Source organism: Siniperca chuatsi, linkage group LG3, assembly GCF_020085105.1.
Source record: "Siniperca chuatsi isolate FFG_IHB_CAS linkage group LG3, ASM2008510v1, whole genome shotgun sequence".
Taxonomy (NCBI): Eukaryota; Metazoa; Chordata; class Actinopteri; order Centrarchiformes; family Sinipercidae; genus Siniperca; species Siniperca chuatsi.
In genome coordinates this window covers 17,683,466-17,707,677 of record NC_058044.1, presented here as the reverse complement: position 1 = coordinate 17,707,677, position 24,212 = coordinate 17,683,466, and the positions used below count along the sequence as shown (strand labels likewise).

At 40.1% G+C, this 24,212-nt stretch overlaps 1 protein-coding gene across 12 annotated transcripts in view; it reads left to right on the top strand.

Moving 5' to 3' along the window:
* Positions 1–24,212, top strand: part of grin2bb (glutamate receptor, ionotropic, N-methyl D-aspartate 2B, genome duplicate b) — a 95,820-nt gene that overhangs the window by 55,858 nt on the left and 15,750 nt on the right. For all 12 annotated transcript variants that reach the window (XM_044190546.1, XM_044190545.1, XM_044190540.1 and 9 more), the window contains 9 exons: positions 911–1,181; positions 2,911–3,103; positions 13,447–13,561; positions 13,783–13,988; positions 15,760–15,931; positions 17,843–17,996; positions 19,290–19,415; positions 20,708–20,937; positions 22,398–22,558. In XM_044190546.1, coding sequence (XP_044046481.1) covers positions 911–1,181; positions 2,911–3,103; positions 13,447–13,561; positions 13,783–13,988; positions 15,760–15,931; positions 17,843–17,996; positions 19,290–19,415; positions 20,708–20,937; positions 22,398–22,558 — 1,628 coding nt within the window. The remainder of the gene's footprint in view (positions 1–910; positions 1,182–2,910; positions 3,104–13,446; positions 13,562–13,782; positions 13,989–15,759; positions 15,932–17,842; positions 17,997–19,289; positions 19,416–20,707; positions 20,938–22,397; positions 22,559–24,212) is intronic.

Below are 24,212 nucleotides of genomic sequence, written 5' to 3'. Positions count from 1 at the left end.
ACTTGAGAGATACAGACTCTGTACTGTAATATTGTCCTGCTTTATATGTGGCAGGTCATCTAATCAGGAGATGATGACTTGTCATTTCATCACAAATAAATACAGGTGTATGTTCACTTCTTTACCTTTGCCTGAGGAAAACCATCTGTGGTTGAAATAATTCCAGTCATATCCACATCAAATAAAATATTTGGGGGAAAAAGACAGTAGTGTGCCGATGTTTTTTATTATATTTCTTAAGTTACTTGCAACTCAAGTAATTTTTTCAGTAAATACTTTTGTACTCTAACTCAAGTAGTTATTTTTATGGCTACTTTTACTTCTACTTAAGTACTTGTTTTTGCAAAGTAACAGTACTTTTACTTAAGTACAGCTTTTGGCTACTCTACCCCACCTCTGGATATACTACACATAAAATGCTTTGTTATGCCTGTTATTCAACTTGTATAACTCCCTTTGCATTGATTCCCTTAAGCAACAGCTATTACTCTTTCATCCTGAAACACAAAACACAAAAATTTCTTTCATCTAAATGCCATATATAAATTAGGCATCCACAATCCTGAAAATCACTTCTTGCTGCACATAATCTATTAACCCTGTGGTGTTGTGCTCTGGGATTACAAGTGCCCATAGAAAAATAAAATAAACACTATCTCCATGAGACTCTCCTCTGTGTGTGAGGATAAAGCCTTAAGATTTGGGAAAAGAGATTACCTAATTTCTTGCTACATGTAAAAAAAATCGACCAGTGCGTCCTACTCCCAAAAGATGTGTAAAGACAGAACAGTTTTGCAGTCTGGGAGCTGGAGGAGGAGACATCTCAGTCAATTTTGTTCCAGTATCTCTTCTTAACAACGCCACTGTGCAGCCTACACTTTTTAAAATCACACCTCCCTTTCCTATCTAGGTCCGCAGTACCATCGACAACAGCTTTGTGGGCTGGGAGCTCGAAGAAGTCCTCCTACTGGACATGTCAGTGGATGACGGAGACTCCAAGATCCAGAATCAGCTAAAGAAACTGCAGAGTCCTGTTATTCTGCTTTACTGCACAAAGGAGGAGGCTACCACTATCTTCGAGGTGGCCCATTCTGTGGGCCTCACAGGTTATGGCTTCACCTGGATCGTGCCCTCGCTGGTGGCTGGAGATGCAGACCATGTTCCCTCTGTCTTCCCCACAGGTACACCCAAACACCAGGGACCCCTGTCACAAAGATAGACTTTGACTATGGCTTAGATCTAACCACCAGTCAGACTTCAAAAAGACTGGAGATTATACTTTTCTCTCAAACTTACATCTTAATAGTTTATGGATGTCGGGATGGCCCTGTGGCAGAGGGATTTAAGGCGCTGAGCACGAACCTCAACGAGCCCAGTTCAACTTCAGCCGGGGACCTTTGTTGCATTTGATCCCTCGTCTCTCTACTGTCCTTTCTCAAGTAAAGGCACTTAATGTCATTATAAAATGCAGTGTTTCTGCTGTCAGTTACTGTGGGCTGTCGACTCATTTTTTAGAGCCACAGCAATCCCCAACCTTAGGTTACCTTACATAAAAGTGATCCCAAAGAGTTTCACACGGTGCTGTTTACAGATTTTGAACATGGGGAAAAGAGGGTGCTGGTATCGGATATGTATTTTAAAATTTTTATATTTTTTAAGTTCTTTGAATTTAAGCAAATGCAGTATGTACGACTTTACTGAAGGACTGTATCGACAAGATCAGTTGCCCACCTTTTCTGGATGTAATTTACTGACCCCATCTAATCTTTAGACAGGAAATCAGATGTTAAACCACAAGTTTCTATATTACATTATTATGTATTAAGTTGTCAAAAAAGTTTGTACTGAAATGTGGGCACAAGTGACAGATGGGCTTGTTTGCATATATGCAAATGTTCTCCTGGTGTATTTGCACTACGCTGGGCCAGTCAGTGCTAGGGTGCATACTGATGCATTCTGTTAACCTCAGGTAAGGGAGTTTGTCATTTGTTTGGCAAATTTTATGCCGACTTATTACGCAATACCTCACATAAATATGAGATAAATGTCTAATAATGTCACTTCTAATAATACTCTGAACTTTGACCTTACTGGAGTCCATCAGTAAGAGAATTCCCAGTGATGTTGTTGATGGGAATTGGGTCAGGCAGGAAAGAGACCCCTTTGTCATTTTGCAGTGGCTCTCCATTGCACCCTTCCCCTCACCAAGCATCTTTGAAGCAGTTTATTTGAACCATTTACTCCTGTAGTTCGATTTGCTTGGGCAGGTGAAAGAAAACAACACATTTTAACATGTGTGAATCCAGTAACAACATCAAGGCTGCCTGAAAATGCAGGTTTGCCTTTTTTCCAATAGATTTACTGTGCAGGTTCCAAATGTGAACACATAATCCAAACCAGCCACTGAAAATGACCTGAAAATGCAGTTGTTTATGGGTGTAAGAGATGGATGCTGACATCTGATAGCCAGCAGTTCCTCACGCTTGGAAAACCAAGCATAACAAAATGAGCTGAGGGATGACCATGGTCTCGACTGACACTCATATTCAGCAATTTTTTTCAACCTGTATGAGAATCTCCATTAAAAATAGCAATGTAAACAGCTCCACTCTGGCTTGGAACAAATTTAAATATTGTAGGTATGATTGCACTCTTAATTTTGTCTCAGTGTTTTGCAGCTTTTCAGCCTCCTCTAAAATGCTTTCATTTTTGTATATCTTTTCCCCCTCTGGCTATTTTTCATTGCACTCTGCCTCTGCTTACGCATTTGTATCCTCCCTCTCTTTCTCACACTTTCTCTCTCACACCCTCTTTTTCATCTTTCTCCATATTTTTTTCTACTTCTTTTTCTTCCTGCCATGGAAATACATCCCTTCCTCTCACCTCACTCCATCTCTCTCTCTTTCCCAGGGCTTATCTCGGTGTCATATGACGAATGGGACTACAACATCGAGGCCAGGGTACGTGATGCAGTGGCTGTCATTGCCACGGCGACCTCCACCATGATGCTGGACCGGGGGCCACACACCCTGCTGAAGTCAAGCTGCCTCGGGACACCTGACAAAAAGAGCTCCAACACCGGCCACTCCAAGGAAATACTAAAGTTAGTCAATGCTAGGGGGATGCGTGGTCAAGGGAAAGCAGGGCGAAGGGGCCGGGATAGACAAATACAAATATTGGTGAAGTAGAACAGCGTTTGTCCAATCATAGTTGACCATCTGTAACTAGCCACGGCAGGCCTGTCAAGCTTTGGATTTCTCTACACATTGAATCGTTGCACATGTGGCTTTACAAAACTAAAAACACAAGAGCAAAAGTGTAAAAAATTGATTAAACTGTGTGCTTATCTGCTCTAACGTAAGCTGAAAATGTTAGCAAGCTTACTACCTACCTTATTAACCTAGCATTATTTTCAAAGGAAAGCAGGATATCATTAGCTTACTATGTTATTTAGTGAGGTTACAGGTTGCGTTTGAAAAATAACTGTACAGGGCTGGAACGTCCACCCTGTGGGAGCGAGGGTCATCATACTACTAGGACTAAGGCCATGTTCAGAGAGTAGCACTGCATGAAAAAACGCAGCCCCATCACTCATTTGAATGAGAGCTGGCTTACACCTGCAACACACGAATAATGCTGCTCTTTATCAGAAGCTGGTGACGATGCTGTTTTTTTCCTGGGACTGGGCCTCAATTTTAGTATGTATGTAGCCATCATGTGATATTTAAGACCATTTAACAGGGTTCTTGTTTGAAAACAAAACATTAAAAAGTCAGCTGACTGAGTTTTCAACCATGGGGTTTATAGGTGTTAGCATTACTAAGCTATCGTTATCATTACACACTGCTTATGTGCTGTGTGATGTAGCAACAGTAATGAAGTGGCTTTGCGAAGGGTCAGTTGAGTAAGGATCAAAGGCTTTGGATAATTAATTAATTACCCCTGAAAATGAAGTTTTGCTTTTGCATCATATTTTCAGATCCTTTGTCTTTGGGAGCTGTAGCTTAAAAAAAACAAAATCTGTGTTTTTGATTAAATATTGTTTTGAGTTTGAGTCCAGGTCAAAGAAATACAATCTTTCCTGCTGAAAACAACGAGCCATGTTCACTGAGTTTTATAAGCTTTGAAATTTATTTTGGTACAGAAAATGAGCAGGGCGTCATGCACAATGCAAAAGGATGGGCTGAACAAAAACAGATGAAATCTTTTTTTTTTAATTCGTATGAGTCAGACCCAAAGGAACTGGCTGGTAAAATAAGAGGAGAAAAAAAGTGTAGTTTGGTTTTCAGTTGCTGAAGCACAGTTTAAAATATCAAAATAAATCCAGCAAATGTGCGACCACACACATGCTGTACAACATAGACTACAAATACACACAGAAATGCAGACATGTTCCCTAAAGAGTTTAAGTTGTTTAATTACCCAATGAAAACTTAAAACACAAGATGAACCAACACATTAGCTCTCAGACGTATAACAACATCTTGTCTTATCTTTAGCCACAGCCATCTTTAAAGGCTTTCTTTTCCCTCTTCCTCTGAATCTCCTTGTTTTGGTTTTTGGCACATTACAGAACAAGCAGGAGCATTGGTATTCAATAATTAATCCCCATTTAACTTCATAGGACATGCTTTTACTGTTCGCATTGATCAGAGATTCCACAGCTAATTGAATGCTTGGGGACAATTAATGAAAAAAGAGCCAAAGAACAAGAGTGGGATTATTGCTAGCACACAGAAACACACACACACACACGTGTCATTTTAGCATGACATTTATGACAAGTATTTTAGCCTTACAAAACCATGTGCCTGCCTTTCTTCCCTCTTTTCCCCCCTAATATTTAACATTTTCTGTTTTTTGTTTGTTTTTTTCACTGTCAGTTTGAATTTGAGGAATGTAAAGATCTAGGGACACATTAAGCAACCTCCCCAGGCAACAGGGGCATTAATCTCCAGGTTGAGGTTGATGTATTACTGTAAATTTTGGTCTTTCCTTTACCCACATTTCTGTTTAATATCAGGGGCACTTGTGCGTGCCGTCTAGGATTCCACCACCAACAGGACTGTGATAACAATAACACCACAGCCACGAATATTTCAGTCCCCAAAGGGTGCTATCAGACACAGGGTTAGCTCTCAATCATCCTTCAGGCACACACCTGGGACACTACTGTGCTGTGTGTGTGTGTGTGTGTTGAGGGTGGTGTATTGTGAGTGTGTGTTTTCCAACCAGCCATTCAGTTTTTCTCCATTCGACTGAGCAAAGGTAGAGAATTTGGATCAGTGGATTTTGGTTGTGACCCTAGAGGCTAGAAACAGCCTAACACACACACACAATTGTACCTATTCCATCCCCTCACCCCCAGAGACAGAAGCAGTAATAAGGCCATATGTCTCTGCACGGCCCTGTATAGCTACAGGCCACAGTGGGCTGCATGCTCGCTGGATAAGCATGCCATCCTGTCAGCGCTGATGGACGAAGATGGGAGGCCCCAGTGAGTCACGCTCTCAAATTTGTTTAGGGGCTGCTTGACCTTATGGGGCACACACACACAAACACACACATGCACACATAAATACATGCATACACCGCAAGCACTCACATCCTACAACACAAATAAGAAAACACACAAACACACGGACAGCTCTAGAGGCCATCCATTGTTTCCTGCCAGACAGAGAGGACAGCAATGAGGATAATGAGAAAATGTGCTCCAAGTGGTTTTGGATAAGGCGCTAAGGGGCTTATTTGTATGTTGCAGGGAAAAGGATGTTTTTCTTATTTCTTTGACTGTGTATGTGCGCTTGCGTTCAAATTCCCTCTCAAATCCCTGCACTGATATAAAATGCCACACTGGTAGATATGATGTAAGAGATGATTAATATTTTGTTGTGAGTTTGCTTTCATGTGATCTGAGACATTTGTTTTCATATCTGTGGGCTGGCTGCACGCGCTCAGTCCGAGCCTTCCAGTAGAGATCAGTGGAAAACCTTTTATGCAGGCAATTTGACCCTTGTGCTGCCTCTCATGCATGTAAAGCGAGCATGTTACTCTCATCCTATTTCACCTTTAAAGTAGTTTTTCCTGTAGTGGGAAAGCAGTCGTATTGCATTTCTTAATGGACACAATAAAAGTGTCTGTCTAATAAATCCTGCCTTTGTTTATTAGAAGGCAAGGCCATTTCATTGTGCTTTTGGGCATCTAGACCACAAATGACGGTCTTTTTTCAAAGACCATTCCTTGCCATGGAAGTGGGTCAGACATTTGCACATCTGTGTCGCCTGTACGTCATGTCACTCAGTTTCTATTTATTTTCTTCTTCTTTTTTACGTCTCTTTTCTTTTGTTAACCTCTTTTCCACCGAGGTCTCTGTCTGGACTGTGTGGATACCTCATGTTTTGTTCCTGAATATTCTCTGCTTTTCACCCCTTTCTTTTGTTCTTCTTTCTTTTGCCTTTCTCGTTCTGTGATGCTCATACAGTAGTCCATTCTCACTGAGAAGCACTTTCAATTAAATAAAGCTAAAACGTTGAATCAGAGAGCAATGGTGGCTCTCTGTATTTTCTCTACTTTTTCCAAAACCATATAAATGTACTAATTACCCTTACAAAATGTATCTAATATTTAATTTAAATCTTAAGCAACATGTGTATGTAGTTATACAAGTTTTAATACTTCACATACCTGTAAAAAGAGGAGAAAGAATGAGTCAGGTGACAGGTGTTCAGTGTAGCTTCACTCAGCAGAATGAATGTGTCGGTCGCGAACAACTCGGCTCTATGAGCCGGCTCCTTTAAGTGAACGATGGGAGTCGACAAGGAGTTTGAACCATGGCTGAGGCCTGTCTCTGGAAATAACCATGAGGCATACTGGTCTGTGTGTCGGAAGGTGATAAGTGTAGCCTCAAAGGGGATCAGCGCTGTCCAGTCCCACATGCTAAGTGCCAGCTAAAAAGCCGCTATGGGACGCAGATAGTGGGTCTGTGTCATGCAGTTCTGTGCTATACCACCGTCAATACCCAGCACCGCTGAAGCTACTACAGCTTCATCATTTACTGCTGACCTCCGAGGGATGATAGGAGTCACTCCAACACTGCAGCAAAACACCAATCCCTCAACTCTAATGACGGGATTTCAGGTCTTTTTCAGGCGTTGTTCCCGGATTCAGAAATAGCCAAGACATTTTTAACCATCAATATGACAGAATATTTCAATGTATTGCAGATTAAGAATCTTGCATATTTATTTCTTGCAACAAAAAGGAATGTAATTTAGGCAGTGATGAGCAGAAGTGATACTAAATGAAGAGCCGTTTATTATTGCTGAGCTGAACCAATGTCTAAGTTTGAATCTGATCCAAATCTTACCCTATTATTAGGGTAATTATTTCGCAGATAAACATAGTAACCCCTGCCCCCTAAAAAAAGAAAAAAGAACGTTCCATTCTCTGTTCCCTCTCAGAAAGGAATGGAGAAAGGAAGATCCGGCTCCCTTCAAAGATCCATATTTCCCATCACTACAGCAGATTGAAGCTAGGTTTATGCTTGATGCAGTGTCCCTGGCGCTAGGGTCTGCGTGCCAAAAATGACATCAATGCGTCTTTCGCGTCGAGTCGCAAGTTGTTGCTGCGTTTGGTCATGCACCTCTTAATGTTGCTTAATGTGTGTCTACCTCGTTGAGCTTGTCCTTGTTTTTAGCCATATTTATGAATATTCCTCAGTCAAATTCCTTGTATGTGTACCCTGCCCCCTGCTGGCAACACTGAAATGGTCAGTGTGTATTATAAAGAAGCCTTGTAGTCTTACCAAGAGGCAATAATTGACAATAATTGAATAATTATGGCTCATTTTAGACATTACATTCCCAAAGTAAAAACATAAACAAAATTACATAAAATGTGACCATACATTTTGTGTGTGTCACGTGTGTCACATATAGTGCAACTAAAACTGGATTTTCGAGGCCGATACCGATATCAATATTTGAGAGTCAGATAACTATACATTTATTGGCTGATATAAATTCTTTACATAAACACATAACATAAACATATCTTTGACATCCTTGTAGTGCAATTCCTTGTTACTTGTCGGCCGACATATACATTGATATAATACATCTGCAATAAGCTAATATCAGACGATTTATTTGCCCAACTAATTTATTGGTCTTATTAAAGACTATCAACTGTGTTAGTGTAAGGTACAAAACCTTGTCACTTGGGCAGTGTCCTGCCAACCTGTATCCATTTTATCAAGAGTAAATTCATATTTTTCACTATAAGTGACCACTGAATGACAGATTTGCCCTTATACACTGTTACACTACTAAATGTTTAGTCTGTGTTCATTGCATTCAAGCTGTTATTTTGTGATGAACGTTTCCATTTACCTTATCAACTTGTACTTTAGTTGATTTGGGAATCTTGAGTCTTGTTGTATTCACCTGTGGATTATGTTGAGAGAGCTATGTTGATAGTGATAAAGTAATAAGAGAATGAGTTTTTCCAGTCAGGAAAAGTTTTGTTCTTAGCATAACACGTCAACATCTTGTGGCTGCATTGCAATCTGGTCTGGACACCAAATGATTTGTGTTACAACACATTGTCTAAAATTGATCGAATTGATTGAAGAAAAGTACATTAACAAACAACTAAATGCAATGTACATGGCCAATAGCTATTTTTGATGTTGAATGAAGGTTTTTTTGGTGGACTTCTCCTTTAATTTATCCGGCAGCAGCGTTGAATTTTGTTCAAATATTAGCTCATAAAAATTATGCATTCACTCAATTTTTTTTCTTTTTTTCTTTTTTTCATTTTAAGATACTATGAGTTGACATGTTTTAGGCCAAGTCCAACCATTCATTGTGTTTGTTCTGTCTTATGTAGTAACACAAGGCTCATACAGGATTTTCAAACAGTCAGTAATTTGGCTCTTGTTGGAGTTTAGACAAACAAATGTGAAAGTGTTTGCGCTCTTGAATCCAGGTTTTTCAGGAGGTGGTGTCAGGTGTGTGTAGCCAAGATAAACAGTCCCATATCGAAGGAAATGATGTCCTCTTACTGACAAAAATAAGAAGAAGAGGTTCTTCAGATGCAAAAAGAATCAATTTGTGCAAAAGGTGATAAATTGTGACAAAAAGGTGAACGTTTTGGTCATAGGACCATCTTGAGTTTCCCTGTTGCGTTGAAGTATGCCTTGGTAAATTTCCACAAGTAAGATGAGATCATCAGAGAAATTATTAGAAAGCTTTTCTGACTCACTGTGTACCAAATTACCTCCTTTTCTCTATAAATATATTTTTTTAGTAATTTTTAGTCTGTATGAGTATATATGAGTATTTGAGGTTTGCAGACTGTGGAAGGTCAATGTCCTTGCCTGTTAAACCCGTGTTCACATTTGAAATGAGAGAGGGCTCTCTGTGATACAGTGCTCCCTCTCTCCAGACTCCACAGATAGCTGTCTGATGTCTCCTGTTCAACAGGGGTCCTCATGGGCCCAGATCACATGGAGCTCCTGTGGACTCACTTGTTAAGCTCAAAGAGATTCAGAGCCTTACATCTTTTCCTGTGTGCAGTCTGCATCACTCTGTGTGTGTATTTTTGCTGTCAGAGCTGTGCCACCAGCAATAAGAGTCAAGAAATAAACAATGAATATATTTCTTGTACAAATTGTATATGTTTTCAAAAATTCAGTTTCAGTCCCAATAAAGAATATTTCCAAAGTTATTGTTATGTTTGAGCGGAAACTCAAAGATTTAAATTTGTGGCTACTTCAAGGCACTTGGGAATGTAGTTTTTATCAGACTGTCTGGCAGACAGTCAGATACTTAACAAAATGTTTAATTATGACACATGTTGGAGACCAGCAATCATGCTGATCATGTAGGTTATTAGGAAGAGTTATTACAAGTTAATAATTATTTACAACTAGGCTTCTTATGCAAATTATTCTTCATATTCCTCTTTTAAGACTGTTTTGTGTGTTTACACCTTATTTTCTCTGCCTTACCATAATTTACCATATTCTACATATTGCACAGTCTCCTCAGACAGTCACTGCTTCTATCCTACACATTTCATCAGTAACTGGTAAATCTTAAGAGGCAGGACTTCTGCAGTCATCCCAGATTATGAGTCATCCACCCAAACCTGATACAGTATGTACATGTGTGTGTGTGTGTATGTGCATGACAGACTTCCTTACACACATTCAAAGCAGGGATATGTATTTTTGCATCCCTTCATTGCAGCGACAGAGAATTTGTGACCCTGTACAGCTTCACTCTGAGATAAAAAGAAAGTCATATCAAATGGCTCTGAAATATGTTTGAAGAGATTTTAGAAAAAGGGGGAGAAAGAGAGATTGTGTCCATGCCATTGATGATTCAGTGTCTCTGTTACTAAAAACTAAATTCCCCTCACGACCAGCCATTAGTTGGGGAACAGTTGGTGAGCAAGGCGCACACAAGCGCTGCATATGGCTGTGATGAAGCCGCATGAGGTTTTGTTAGTAGCTCATCCCAGTAGTTTTTTATTTTTTTCCCTCTTCCAGCAGAATCAGAGGGGAATTCTGACATGAGAAGGGATCAAACGGCACATAAAAGCTACATCAATAGTACAGGGATACAAAATGATAAACAGAGCAGCCTCCTCTTCTGTAAATTCACAGCATACATTAGTCTTTGTGAAGGCACAGGTTAATGTACGGGCAGATGAATCCTATTGATGTGTGATTCGATGCCCTACTCCGAGGTGAGATGGAGAGATTGATCTGAAAGTGAAAGACAGCATGAGGGGAAGTGGGTAAACACTCAGGTTTAGATAGAAAAATACTCCTTTCTCTTTCTCGCTTTCAACCAGCCTCTCCCGGGTGAGATTACTGTTCCCATGGCAACGCAGCTGATTGCAAGAAAATTGCTGTGGTTGTGGGTGCCATGGCAACACATTACATTATATTATACTGTTGTTAAGAACTTCCCTGCGTCCCTATGTTGCGGTTTTGTGTATGCTTATACATGTTGACCAGTCATGACGACACACACACACACAAACACACACACACACAGAGGCCGCCACTGGTCACATGGGTTGCCATGGCATCAGGACAGCAACAGGTTGGACCTCCTGAGCCTCCACCCACACCGCCTTGATCTTTTTGGTTCCCTATTCAAATTGAGATTATGTTTAGGAGGGTAATCCCATGTTACACGCGCATTACTGCTAGCCAGCCAGTGTGCAGCAATAGGCATTTCATGGAGGCTTGAGTCATATTATTGACTTGCTCAAAGCGTGTAGCCTACTTAGGTCTGAGTGTGTTTGTGTGAGGTTGGGATATAAATATAGTCGAAGACATTACAGATAGAGGTACTGAATGTTCTAGTAGGAGGTACTTGCGATAAAATCTTGGGTAAATTTCAGGTCCATTGCTCATCTGTTGTCTGCGTTTTTTTTATTCACTCGTGAATAGATTTATTCTCTTTTTTTCATACTGTTGACTTGGTTGGAGTTGATGGTGGGTAAAATGTGCATGGCACCTCCTTTAAAAAGTCTGCGCACACACACACACAAATGGCCCCTCACTCCTCGCATTCAGACAAGATATTTATTTCTCCGGTGGATTGTTTCAGAGGCAGAGCGTCTCCATGGTGATGGCAGCCCACAGATCAGGACGAGGAAGAGAGAGGGAAGGAGGCGGCGGAGAGAGAGATGATTCCAGCTTATCTGCCACTGCTGTGCACTTGTTGACACACATATGCTGATATGTATTCACACAGGTGGTTAATACACTCTCTACTCCTTCCTCTCTCTTCCACCACTCACTCCTGGTTTCTTGTTGATCGCTTCGCCCTCCCTGCTCTCTCACTTACTCTCACTTCACCTCCCTGTACTCCTGCTTTATGTTTCTCAGTCTATCAGGTGCCATATGTTTTACCAAGCTTCACACTGGGTCATCTTTGCCATATTTTAAGCTAGCTAACCAACCTTTGCAACATTGAGTCAATTAAGGCAAGGAACAGCAGCATTAGAAGCAGTGTCCTTGCTTTTAGTTAACATACAGTGTGATTATGAAGTTGAATTCTGTGCTTCTGCTTTTTCTGTTTTGCATTGTCACACTAAGTAATAACATACATATACTATATGCATCTTTAACTAGAAAATCACCTTGCTGTGATTTAAAATGGTTACAGGTCCTGGTCAAGATAGCAAGAGTGCGTAAAACATAAAGGTTACTACTACTACTACTATATATATATATATATATATATATATATATATATATATATATACACTATATATATATATATATATTAAAATTAGATTATAGATTATAAGAAAGCCATTCGATTAAACTGGGTTTGCAGAAGCAATTTAAAAGAAGTTCCTCTGGCAGGTCATTCCACAGTTTGGGTGCAGCAAAGGCGTTGTCCTAAACTTTGCTATGGGAACAGCCAGCAGGGTCCTACCTGACAACCTCAGATCTGCAAAATCACTATCTTCTTTTAAAGGTATAACACAGACATATAATAAAATACATAGAAATATATAAAATGCAAAGAGAGTAATCAAAGATCAACAAAGCAAATGTGTTCAAAAGCATACTGTAAAACCTGTGGGTGTCAGATATTATACATAGCCATCTCAAGACATTATTTTGTGAACTATGCACCAACACATTTCACGAAAGAACATTACTAGTATTTCACTGCCAAGTATTGGAACTGAATATTTGACAGCACTGAGTCAGTAGAAATACCAGCCTTGTACACTTTGGATTGAAATGTTCTGGCTCAATATTTCAATGTTCAAGATGTTTGAGAATATTTAAAAAGTAGGGTCCTTAATTGCATGTGTGCGCTTTCTCCAACCAGCCCTCCCACTGTTTTCATTTATGAGTATGTTAGAAAAGTTACCAGCATCTTATTCTGTGATAGCACTGCTGTACTTGTCCTCCTGTTATGTTGTATCGTAGCCCTTAAAGCTGCATTAATCAATATTTAAACATATAATATGAAAGGTGCTGCTGTGATGAACCTTTGTGATAAAGCTTTTTTTGGTTCTACGGCACTGTAACTTTACTGTTTGGTTCAGTGTCACAGCTCTCATGAATCTTGTTTCCAGCAGCAGGCAGCTGCTTTCAGCAGAAAAGCTTTAAAAACCGCTGCACTGTACACTACCTGCTCAGCAGCAAACGGCAGACACAGCAGCAAACACAGTTAGCGACTAGCTGGTGAACATAGTGGAGCATTTAGCAGACAGATATTTCCCTCAGGAGTTGGTGGAGAGCAAACCAGAGCTAAAAGCAGAGTGAATGTAAGTACAATGACTTACATTCACCAGATGGCCAGAAACAATTTCACCTCAATCTTAAGTTTGTTTAGGGGGCTCCACAATGTATTTGTAAACCCTATTTCTAACTCAAACTTGAATTCCCATTTTTAGGTACCTCATGAATGTTACATTTGAAGGCAGAAACCTGTCATTTAGTGAAAAGGGTCACCAGATGTTCCCCAAACTGGTCGTCATTCTTCTAGACAACGAGAGACAATGGGACAGGGTGAATATCTTCTCCTCTTCTTCTTCTCTTCTCCTATCATCCCCTTTCTACGTCCTGTTCCTTCCTTCTCTCTTCTGTCTTCTGTCTTTTTTCCTGGTTTGTATTTTTCACCCTCTGCGATGTGTCTGTCACTGTTTCATTTGGAGTGTCTCCCTGCCACTTGATGTACCTGTTACAGTAGCCTGTATATCACACAGCCCTCCTCTCACTCACTCATGCAGGTTGGCAAGTGGGAGAGAGGCTCTTTGACGATGAGGTACCATGTATGGCCCCGCTTCGAGCTGTATTCAGGAGCGGAAGAGCGGGAGGACCACCTGTCCATCGTGACTCTGGAGGAGGCGCCATTTGTCATTGTGGAGGACGTGGACCCGCTCAGCGGGACCTGCATGAGAAACACTGTGCCGTGCCGCAAACAGCTCAAACTCAAGTGAGAATTTAGAGTTGGATTTGGACATAATAAAAAAAATATTGTGTTAGGTTTTGTTCCCTTCTTTCCCCTTAAGACATACATTTTTGTCTCACGGGAGTAAAAAAATATGATTTGTTTTTACTGTGTGAATCCAGGAGGAATATTGTAGAGTCAAGTGCTAAATATAAAGAACACTTTTTCTTAATGAAACTTAGTGTGAGACATATTGATTTATACATCAATATGGCTGCAAAATTAATTATTTAAAACTTTTCTGGTATACTCAGTGACTGTCTGCATGTATTCAAAGTATTTTGTCACACCAAACAAATCACCAGTAATTATAAAAAAACACAAACAGCTGCAGCTGCAAATTTGCAGAATATTATGCAAACTGAATGTAAACAAAGGAAATAAAGAAATGAATCAATGCTGTCATGAAACAAAGCAAAGAGGAATGCTCACAGTCATGAATTATTGTACACTTTCCTAGAATGTTCCCTTTTTTTTGCGTGTCTTTGGCTTCTTTGTTAATTATTTTTCCGTCACCACAGCATGCTGTGATTCTCCTTTTTCTTTGCTGGATTTTAAAAATATCATAATAATAATCATCGTTTTCATCCTCTCACAATCTCTCAGTGTCCTGTTATCACCTCTCACACCTCTTCACCCTGACCCTTTTGCTATCCACTTCTCCTTGGTGTGTGATAATGAATTTTCTTCATTGGCCTCCTTTTCTATCACTGGCCTACCTGAAATCTCCTGAGGGTATCTTACGTCTTCTGGCTCAGTGATTTTTTTATTGACTGATCTTTCACCCTGTTCTTTCTCCTATTCCCCTATTGTCCCTTTCTCCTTCCCTCTGTCTATCTGTCTATCTGTCTCTTCCTTCAAAGACATCCTCACATACAGCATTTCTAGGTTAGGCAGCAATATGCCACAGAGAGTATGCAGGATTTCTCTCCAGCCAAAAATACTCCACGAGCCAGATGTGTAGCTGTGTAGATTCGTCTTTGTATGTACAAAAGCAGAAATATGTGGACATAGCCTTAGTGCCGGATAGATACATCTGTGTTCACATTATTCCTTGTTATACAGTGCATTTTATCTCCGTAATTGTGAAGGCTTTCAATTTTTTTATTATTGATTAATGTGCCAAATATTTTCTTGATTAATCATTTTGTCCAAAACATGTCAGAAAATGTCAGTTTTCTCTTGTTTTGTGCAACACACAGCCCAAATCCCAAAGTTGATCATACAGTATATGACAAAGAACAGCAGCATATCCTCACATTTGAGAAGCTGTAACCAGTAAATGTTTGGCATTTTTGCTGAAAAAATTTAAAGATCATCAAAAGTTGTCCATTAATTTTCTGTGGATCAACATTCATACATCTGACCCCAGGTGCTTTCACTGAGCAGTTCCTGGTCTCTTCTGTTTTTTAATGTTTGCTAGTCGGTGAAACAACCTGGTGGAGTTTTTGATTGGAATGAAAACCTGCATACTGTCAGCATAGGGGACCTGGTTGTTTTTACTTTTATTTCACATTTCATCCCTGCACCTGCATTCCACCAGCCTAGCTGTGGGTAATAAAAGGAAAGAAACTTGTTGCTGTTCTCTCTCTTTTGAATCTGTAAGTTTTATGCACCTGAACCCAAAAATAACGTTAATCTCAGATTGCTGAAACTTGTTTTACTGTTTCCCTATCTTTAACCCCACACACACACACACACACACACACACACACACACACTACACTCTTCTCTTCCTCTCTATATCACCTACCAGCAATCAGACAGGTGATTCAGGGATTTACATCAAGCGCTGCTGCAAAGGTTTCTGTATTGACATCCTGAAGAAGATCGCCAAGGCGGTGAAGTTCACTTACGACCTCTACCTGGTCACCAACGGCAAACACGGCAAGAAGGTTAATGGGACATGGAACGGCATGGTTGGAGAGGTGAGGACATTTCTCTTTATTTTACACATAAATACAATCACTTTATTCCACATGTTCTTCATAAATTACTGGCTCTTCTGTGTCACTGATCTGTAGTGGACGGATGTTTTTTTTGTTACATATAAGGTTGTACAGAAGAAGAAAGGTGGATCTTGTGGCAGGAATCAAATTTAACGTCTATAATTTTGTAAAGTGAGAAACATTGCAATTTCAGATGTAAGAGTATAGCTGAGAATTTGGTTACCAAGCTTCTCTTTCTCATTGCATGTGTTTAATGTAGACTGATGGAAGCCATTTTAAAATTGGTAACACTGAAATTTGGGGAATTTCTGGAAGAAATTGCACTGATTTTAATTTTTTACTTATTTTCTGGAATTAAAGTGAAAATACAAAACTAATCACTTAATGTTAGGCTACACAAATATTAACCAAAAAAACCCCAAAAAACTTTGGCAATTAAAACCAGAATGCAATGCTTCTTTTTTTGGCCATGTTTCCTGTGACAACACACCAACATCGATTCAATTTAGAGTCTACTGCTGGCTGAAAAATACTGCTATAGATTAATATGTCTTAAATTGAATGCGTTTTAGTATGCTATATGTTTATTAAACATATGTATATTTGTTGTTTTTTCACTCTCTTTTCCTTTGCTCATCACTTTTGCTGCTCTTATTCTCCTCACATTTTTACTGTTTAGCAGTTTGTAATTCACTTTTCTTTACAATATGAATACAATGCACAGACTAAATTACTTTTCAAAATTTGAAAATCAATTAATCAAGCAAGTAAATATGTAATCTTATACTAATACTAACACTGCTACAAGCGGGGAGAGTGTTTTGGTTCCCATAGGAATTTATTTTTATGATAGACCTAATTATATTGTCTGAATTTCTCTTTCTTTCTGTTAGTTTCTCACTTTCTCTGTCAGCCATTGAGCAGTTGTTCCCCACAACCTCGCCTGAGGGGGAGCTGTGATCAGCTCCACAAAAACCTCAGGAGGAGGACAATGAGGCTCCTTATCAGTGATGGAGACAGAAAAAGACATATAGAGAAAGCGATTAGAAGAGAGAAGGAGAGAGGGAGAAAGCAGCCTCAGGGAAAGCCTCACTTCTCTCCTGCACAATTTACACATTAGACATTTAGCACAATGCAGCCTTTACAAATCGATGTGATGTCCAACTTAATTGATTATGGCATAAAACGAGCAACTTTATTATTATCTTAAGAACATAGATGAGTTAAAATGTGCAGGGTAATATAAATTACAGTATCTTAAATCCACTTACTGTAGATCGAGTTATAAAATTCCAGAAATAGACATCAGCATAAAGTCAAGGCTATGCGAATGTGCAGTGTATGCATGCATGCATGCATGGGTACACAAGTCCATGTCCTTAAATGCCTAAGGAAGCAGCTAATGATTTAATTTGAATGGGGGAAAACAGGACAACAGATGCAGAAAACAGAATGAGAGAGAGAGAATAAAAAATAAAGCAGGCCTCTATGAAGAAGTGTGACAAACAGAGACAAAAACAGTGCGTAGGATTCCTGCTCACTCTGGCATACATATCCCTTATTAACACAGTCTTTTCTGCTCCATTTTTATTTATGGCTCCAGAAACTTAGGGCTAAATATACCTGAACACACTCAGAGGGAGGCCAGGTTGGTGGAGAGTCGAATACTGACCCATTGTAATAATCATCCCCTTCTCCTCCTGCTTCCATTCTTCCAAAATAGTGTGTTAAATACTTGGCAAAGGTAGTGGCTTGTGAATGAACTGCAGCAATGAGTTACTTTTCCCATCATGTCTCTTTCACCACAATCAGAATATTCAGCACCGTGCACCCTTTGACCTTCCATGTCTCCCTCCTGTCTGTCTCTGTCTGTTTGTGGTTGACCCTCAGGTGGTGTTGAAGAATGCCCACATGGCAGTGGGTTCGCTCACCATCAACGAGGAGAGGTCAGAGGTCATTGACTTCTCTGTGCCCTTCATTGAGACGGGGATCAGTGTCATGGTCTCCCGTAGCAACGGAACCGTCTCCCCCTCCGCTTTTCTTGGTGAGGAGAAACGCACCTGGTGCTTCTGGCAGATGTACAACACAATTGACAACACTTACATGCACACAGACACGCTCATATCACATAATAAATGCACAATCACAGACAGAAGTACAAGTAGCTTTTTTCATAAAACAAAGGCCTTGTTTAATTGTGTTGATCAGTGTGTTCTAGCAGCACGAAACATACAACTTTTGCTTACATTGGGACATAAAATGCAGCTGAAAATTTAGCCGATTTAAAATCAGTATTTTTCTGTGAAAAATCACTAAAATACAAAAAATATGCACTTGTACATCAACATCATCTTGTCAAAGTGCTATGGTTGAGATTGAAGTTTAATTCTTGACCTTGGAAATAGTAGTCCTTAAAGTTATAACCCTTAAGATTTCAGTTGATTCGGCGACACCTGTGGTTACCATGGTAACAGCAATACTACAGGTCCCTGAATTCTGTAGGCAGCAAACACTCGTTGAGCAGCTACTCTTTCGGAAATACAACAAGAGTAACTAGTGTATCTAAGTCAGTCAAGTATTTATTATTTTCCATCATGCCATGAGCAACCACAGTCTGATTTCATGTTGCGCACATAACCAGTAGCTTTCCACACAGGAACGCAGAAACTGCAGGGCACAGAAAAGTTGGTTACCTTACTGAGGAGTTGGAGGTGAGCAGCCTGTCGCCTGCAACTCTTTATCTAACAGCTGTGGCTGCTCCTTCTTATTCTATTGCTCCCTACAATCTTTAAAATGGATTTTAAAAAATGCCTGTCACTGCTTAAAAATAAAAGCCACCATGTCTTTCACCAGTCAAGCTCTGATAGGGCTGTAGGAGAGTGAGCAGTAAACAGTGAGGCTGTTACAATAACGAACAGTAACGCTGGATTACATTACAATACATTGAATGGCTTTTGCTGAAAAATGCTAACCATAAATAATATCAAAAGTTGGTATTCAGAAAAATGAAAACTGGGCAACTCCAACTGCTGATGAAGATCATGTGATACAATCGAAAGCTCCAGAGCATCTACTAAATGGACCTTGTAGTGAGATTGTTTTGTTGCTGTGGTGTTTGTCACAGATTATTCTGCGTGTGAAAAATGTACCTACCTTCCTCTCAGTTTCTCTCTTGAGAGGTACACACACACTCAGAGAAAATCCATCAATGTGCAACAATGAGCACACAGCACATAACGTCTGAATACAAATAATCATGTTGATACCAGGGGGTGATTTTATCATTTTCTTTCATTTGGTTTAATGAACTTCCTCTCTCTGCCCCGTGGTGTTTTAGAGCCGTTCAGTGCTGATGTCTGGGTGATGATGTTTGTGATGTTGCTGATCGTGTCGGCCGTGGCTGTGTTTGTGTTTGAGTACTTCAGCCCGGTGGGTTACAATCGCTGTCTGGCAGATGGCCGAGGTGAGAGGATTGCACACACACACACACACACACAAGCTCAGACCCAGTCAATCCATGCTCCAAAAAGGTGACAATGAGGTACATTTTCAGGCAATCTCATGTGCTAGAATGAAGACTTAGTTGGCATGTTTTGTTACCTTGAATGCACCATTCAAACAGAGACCTCCATGTGCTGAATTAATTTGACAATCCCTTCTGAATGAGTACGACTGGAACACTGGGACTCAATGTCTTGGAGTACTCATCTACATCTACAGTCACTTAAGCTCTTTCACTAATGAAAAGGATCATTGACAAGAACCAGATAGGTGATCTTAAGTATTCTCAACATCACTGTGTGAACAAAGACTCTTCTGTTCTTGCATTACAACGTCTTTTTGTATTCTGCCATTTTCAGATATTACGTAACGTTGTTACACCACCGCATCTAGGGCCGTAAAACTGATGAATACACTTGAGAAGATCTATTACCATACATGGAAAATATGTGTCAGGTTTAATGGTGTCTGACAGAACCACACAACCCTGTTGAATCAAATTTGGTTCCAGCAGGCCCATCAAAATCAATGGTTCAGATTCGATCTATTTTTTTCTCCAGGTGTTATACGCCCAGCACTGTTTGACTCTCAGGATTGCTTTAGCCTGCCACAACGGCAGCCACTCAAGATAAAATCAGAGAAGTGTTATATTGCTGCTCACAGCCTTTTTATCAAGGACCAGAGGGGATAAGAGTAATGGTGTTTGGTTTGGAGTTATGTTTCCTGCCATACTATTTTCTGAATGTCTTCTGTCACAGCAACAGTGTATGGTTTGTGTGGTTTAATCGCTAGGTTATGTAAGGCTGTTGTCCTATACTGCTGCTCCAGCTGTAACATAATTGTAGCCTGCTGTGTGCCCATCTACCCCCTCGCCCCTCCCTCTCTTTCTCCCTGTCACCGATGCTACAGGGCTACAGTAGGTAGTGTTTCCATCCTGCTACCTGTCATACTGCTATAGAGGTAGGTGGAACAGAGTTAGTATGTAACAGTGGGTTGACACGGCAGCGGCTGGAAGAGCGGATGTGGATCATACAGCACATCCTGCGATCACTGATAATCTGAAGGAGGGGAATAAATCTAGTCTTTGTCGCCGCCATCCATCAAGTGCCTCCCACAATGGCGGTCATGAGGAAATGCAGATAAAGTGAAGTAGAACTGGTGATCTGTGAAAATTCTCGCATCCTCTTCCTTCTTTCATCTTTCTTTGTACCCCTCCTCCCTCTCTCCTCTTTTATATCACTCTGTCTCTCCCAGAGCCCGGCGGTCCCTCCTTCACCATCGGTAAGGCCGTCTGGCTGCTTTGGGGTCTGGTTTTCAACAACTCTGTTCCCGTGCAGAATCCCAAAGGCACCACCAGTAAGATCATGGTGTCAGTGTGGGCCTTCTTCGCTGTCATCTTCCTGGCCTCCTACACTGCCAACCTGGCTGCCTTTATGATCCAGGAGGAGTATGTTGACCAGGTGTCGGGTCTGTCAGACAAAAAGGTGTGAATTCATGGCAATGTGAGGGGTTGTGGGGTGGAGGAGCAGGTGTGTGAAAGTACGTAACGTGGGGCGTTGTGAGACCGAGTGTGGACGGATACCTGAGTCTATGAGAGAGTTCATCATTTAGGGCTGAAACTAATGATTATTTCCATTTTTTATTATTTATTTTATTTAATCTTTATTTATACAGGGTAGGTTGGCTGAGCATACATGTTTTGTTAAAGCAACACCCTGTTAATAGAATAACGAACATAATAACAAGACCAGATAGTGTCATTATTTAAACAGAAAACAGAAAATAATGTATTTATTATTTTTTGGATTAATCGTTTAGTTCAGTGGTTCCCAACCTGACATACAACCACAGCACTATTAGATGAGAAGTGCCCCGTGATTGACACCACCCATCATGTTTCAAATGTGTTCATTTAAATTCATTTGAAAGTAATTTTGGAATGTTATTTAACACTATTAGTTAAATGAAATTGTATATTGTTACGGTATTTTTTCATACAATTGAATCATCAGTGTTTTGGTAGGTTTGGTCACGAATGTAATTGTATGACTATTTGGAGTGACACAAGCTTCAAACATTTATCCAGCACTTTTAGCTGTTTTGAGTTTTTAGGCACTCTCAATTGCAACAGGTGGTTTTCAGGGTGGTGAGAAGTTTCCTGTGCAGTTGGCCTGTTGTAGCTGGTAGTCAATTGTGACAGTAAATATACTAAGGATTAGCCTCACACCAATTTGTAATCCTGTGTGTGTGTTTATTTTCCTCCTAAACACAAATATGTGGGTATATTTTTAATCAAATCATTATTTCAGTTTTTTTTTTTATTTGCTGAGCTATACCACAATATTTTCAGGCACCCCCATGGTAGAAGTACCCCTGGTTGGGAATCACTGGTTTAGTTAAAAAAAAGTTAAGAAAAAATGTGGAAAATACCCATCACAAGTTTTTAGAGCCCAGGTTGATGTTTTCAAAATGTCCAAATGTCCAAAATGTTTCAAAATCCATTTTCAAGCCGAAAAGGCAAAATGTGAATGAGGTCCAGCTTCGTAATTATGAGGATCTGCTGCTTTTCTTTGTCGAGTGATCGTAAACTGAATATCTTTGTTTTTCAGACAAAACCGTCACCTCGGGCTTTGGAAATTATGATGGCCATTTGTCACTTTTTTCTAACATTTTATAGACCAAACAATCAATCGATTAATTGAGAAATGAATCATACAGTACATTTTGTCTAAACGTGTCCTCCGCATTCTCCCATGTTTGTCCGTCTATTGAGCACAACTCTAAGCATTTAGTTAATTTTGAGCTTCCAAAAGCATAGTCCCGTGCTCCTGCTCAACAGTGCATTAAAGGCTATTTGATGCGGCTCAGTGCCTTTTCCATGCTAACGAGCACTCCTCTGTCATTTTCTCTGTGTGGTTTCTTTTCCGGAAAACCCCCACCTCAGTTCCAGAAGCCTAACGAATTCTCGCCACCATTCCGGTTTGGCACGGTGCCCAATGGGAGTACAGAGCGCAACATCCGCAACAACTACCGGGACATGCATACTTACATGACCAGCTTCCACCAGAAGAATGTAGATGAAGCGCTGTACAGTCTGAAGACCGGGTGAGGAGGAGAGAGATAGAGGGGAGGATGGAGAGACAGATGGGGGATGTGAGGAAGGAGGAAGTTGAAAGGATCTCAGCAGGGAGAAAAGAGACAGTGTTATGGAGCTGTGAGGTCCTGTACTGATGCAATACAGAAAAAAGATGATCAAGGAATAAGGAGGGGGAGACAGAGGAAGAGGGAGCTTTCTGGGCAATGTGGGTGGGCAGCCAGTGGAGCTGTGTATCTGCCTGCCACTGGCGCCCAGAAATAGCAGCGTAGCCTGTGGTTGCTGTGAAAGCTAGCTAATATTCACTCTCTCGGCCTCTCAAAGCTAGCTAATATCTTGCTTTCTTATTCACTTTTTCTCTCTCCCTCTCAGTGTTTTCATCAGTCACTGCTAAAGAATTAAGAATGCAAAGCAGTGATGTAGCCTATCTCTGGTGTTTGGTGAGAGTTTAAGCTGAATGACCACAGAGGCCTGTAGAGCCCTGAGGCACCGTTTGATGGTAGTTTGTCACCAAGCTGGAGACTGTCATGTCAATTTACCACTTTGTCAAAATCACTCAGGGTTGATATGAAGAGAATAGAATAGAATAGAAAACAGGCTGTCCCCAAGATATATTTCAGCTGAGATGTTATGCCACGCAGATCCTGACACACCTTGTCACATGGTCAATTTAGTTATTAGGCCTAAACAACAGTCATACTTGAGCTTGAAACAGCAGTTTGACAACTTACCTGTTGTTTCCGAAGCTTTCAACCACATCTCATGGCCTTCCTCAGTGGTTGGAGATGCTCAGTTGTCATGGAGATGGTTTAGGTTTGTTTGAGGAAGACCATGAGGTGTGGTTGAAAGCTTCAGAAACAACAAGTTGGATCTTGTATTGTTGAAATAGCACTTCGTTGAAGGTTTTTTTTATAGTAAATTGTATTTTTTAATTGTATTGTAATTATATTTTTTTAAGGTGGACTTTGTTTCAGGCTAGGTGGCTCATTATAAAACACTACGGGAAACCCAGGAATAGAACAGAATAGAATAGATTAGTCAGTGATTGTATCCAAAATCATTCCCTACCTGGTTTCCTATATTTACTTTCTGATATTTTATTGGAGTGTCTGAATTCAAAGTGAAACATCTAAATTCTCACAATGAAAACAAAAAATATAGTATCCATAGCATGCACACTGCCTTTTCCTAAATATCCCTCAATGCAATGTTTTGTCTGGTAACACTTTATTTCATGAAATCATACATTTCTAATAATTTCCTTGTAAGTTTCCTTGAAAGAACTATGCAGTTTTTATACATTACATTACTTATAGCTAAAATAGAAAAAGAGTACAATTGTTACACTTTCAAGTAATTAATTCCAATTAAATGCTAAGCTAGCATTTTTAGTCAGTGCACAGCAGGTCAGCTGAACATGCAAAAATGTGCACAGGCAAGCATACAATTACACTGGAATGGAGAATACAGTTTCCAATAATAAATGAATGATTTTCTCTATAATTAGTACCTAATTACATACAGTAGTTCTTTCCAGGAAACTTTCTAGAAACTATAAGGAAATAACAAACCCATAGAATGAAGTGTTATCCTCCGTCGTTAATAGATGTGTAAATTAAAGTTGGGCAACACTACACATCAGTGATGGCACAAATTATGGCTAGT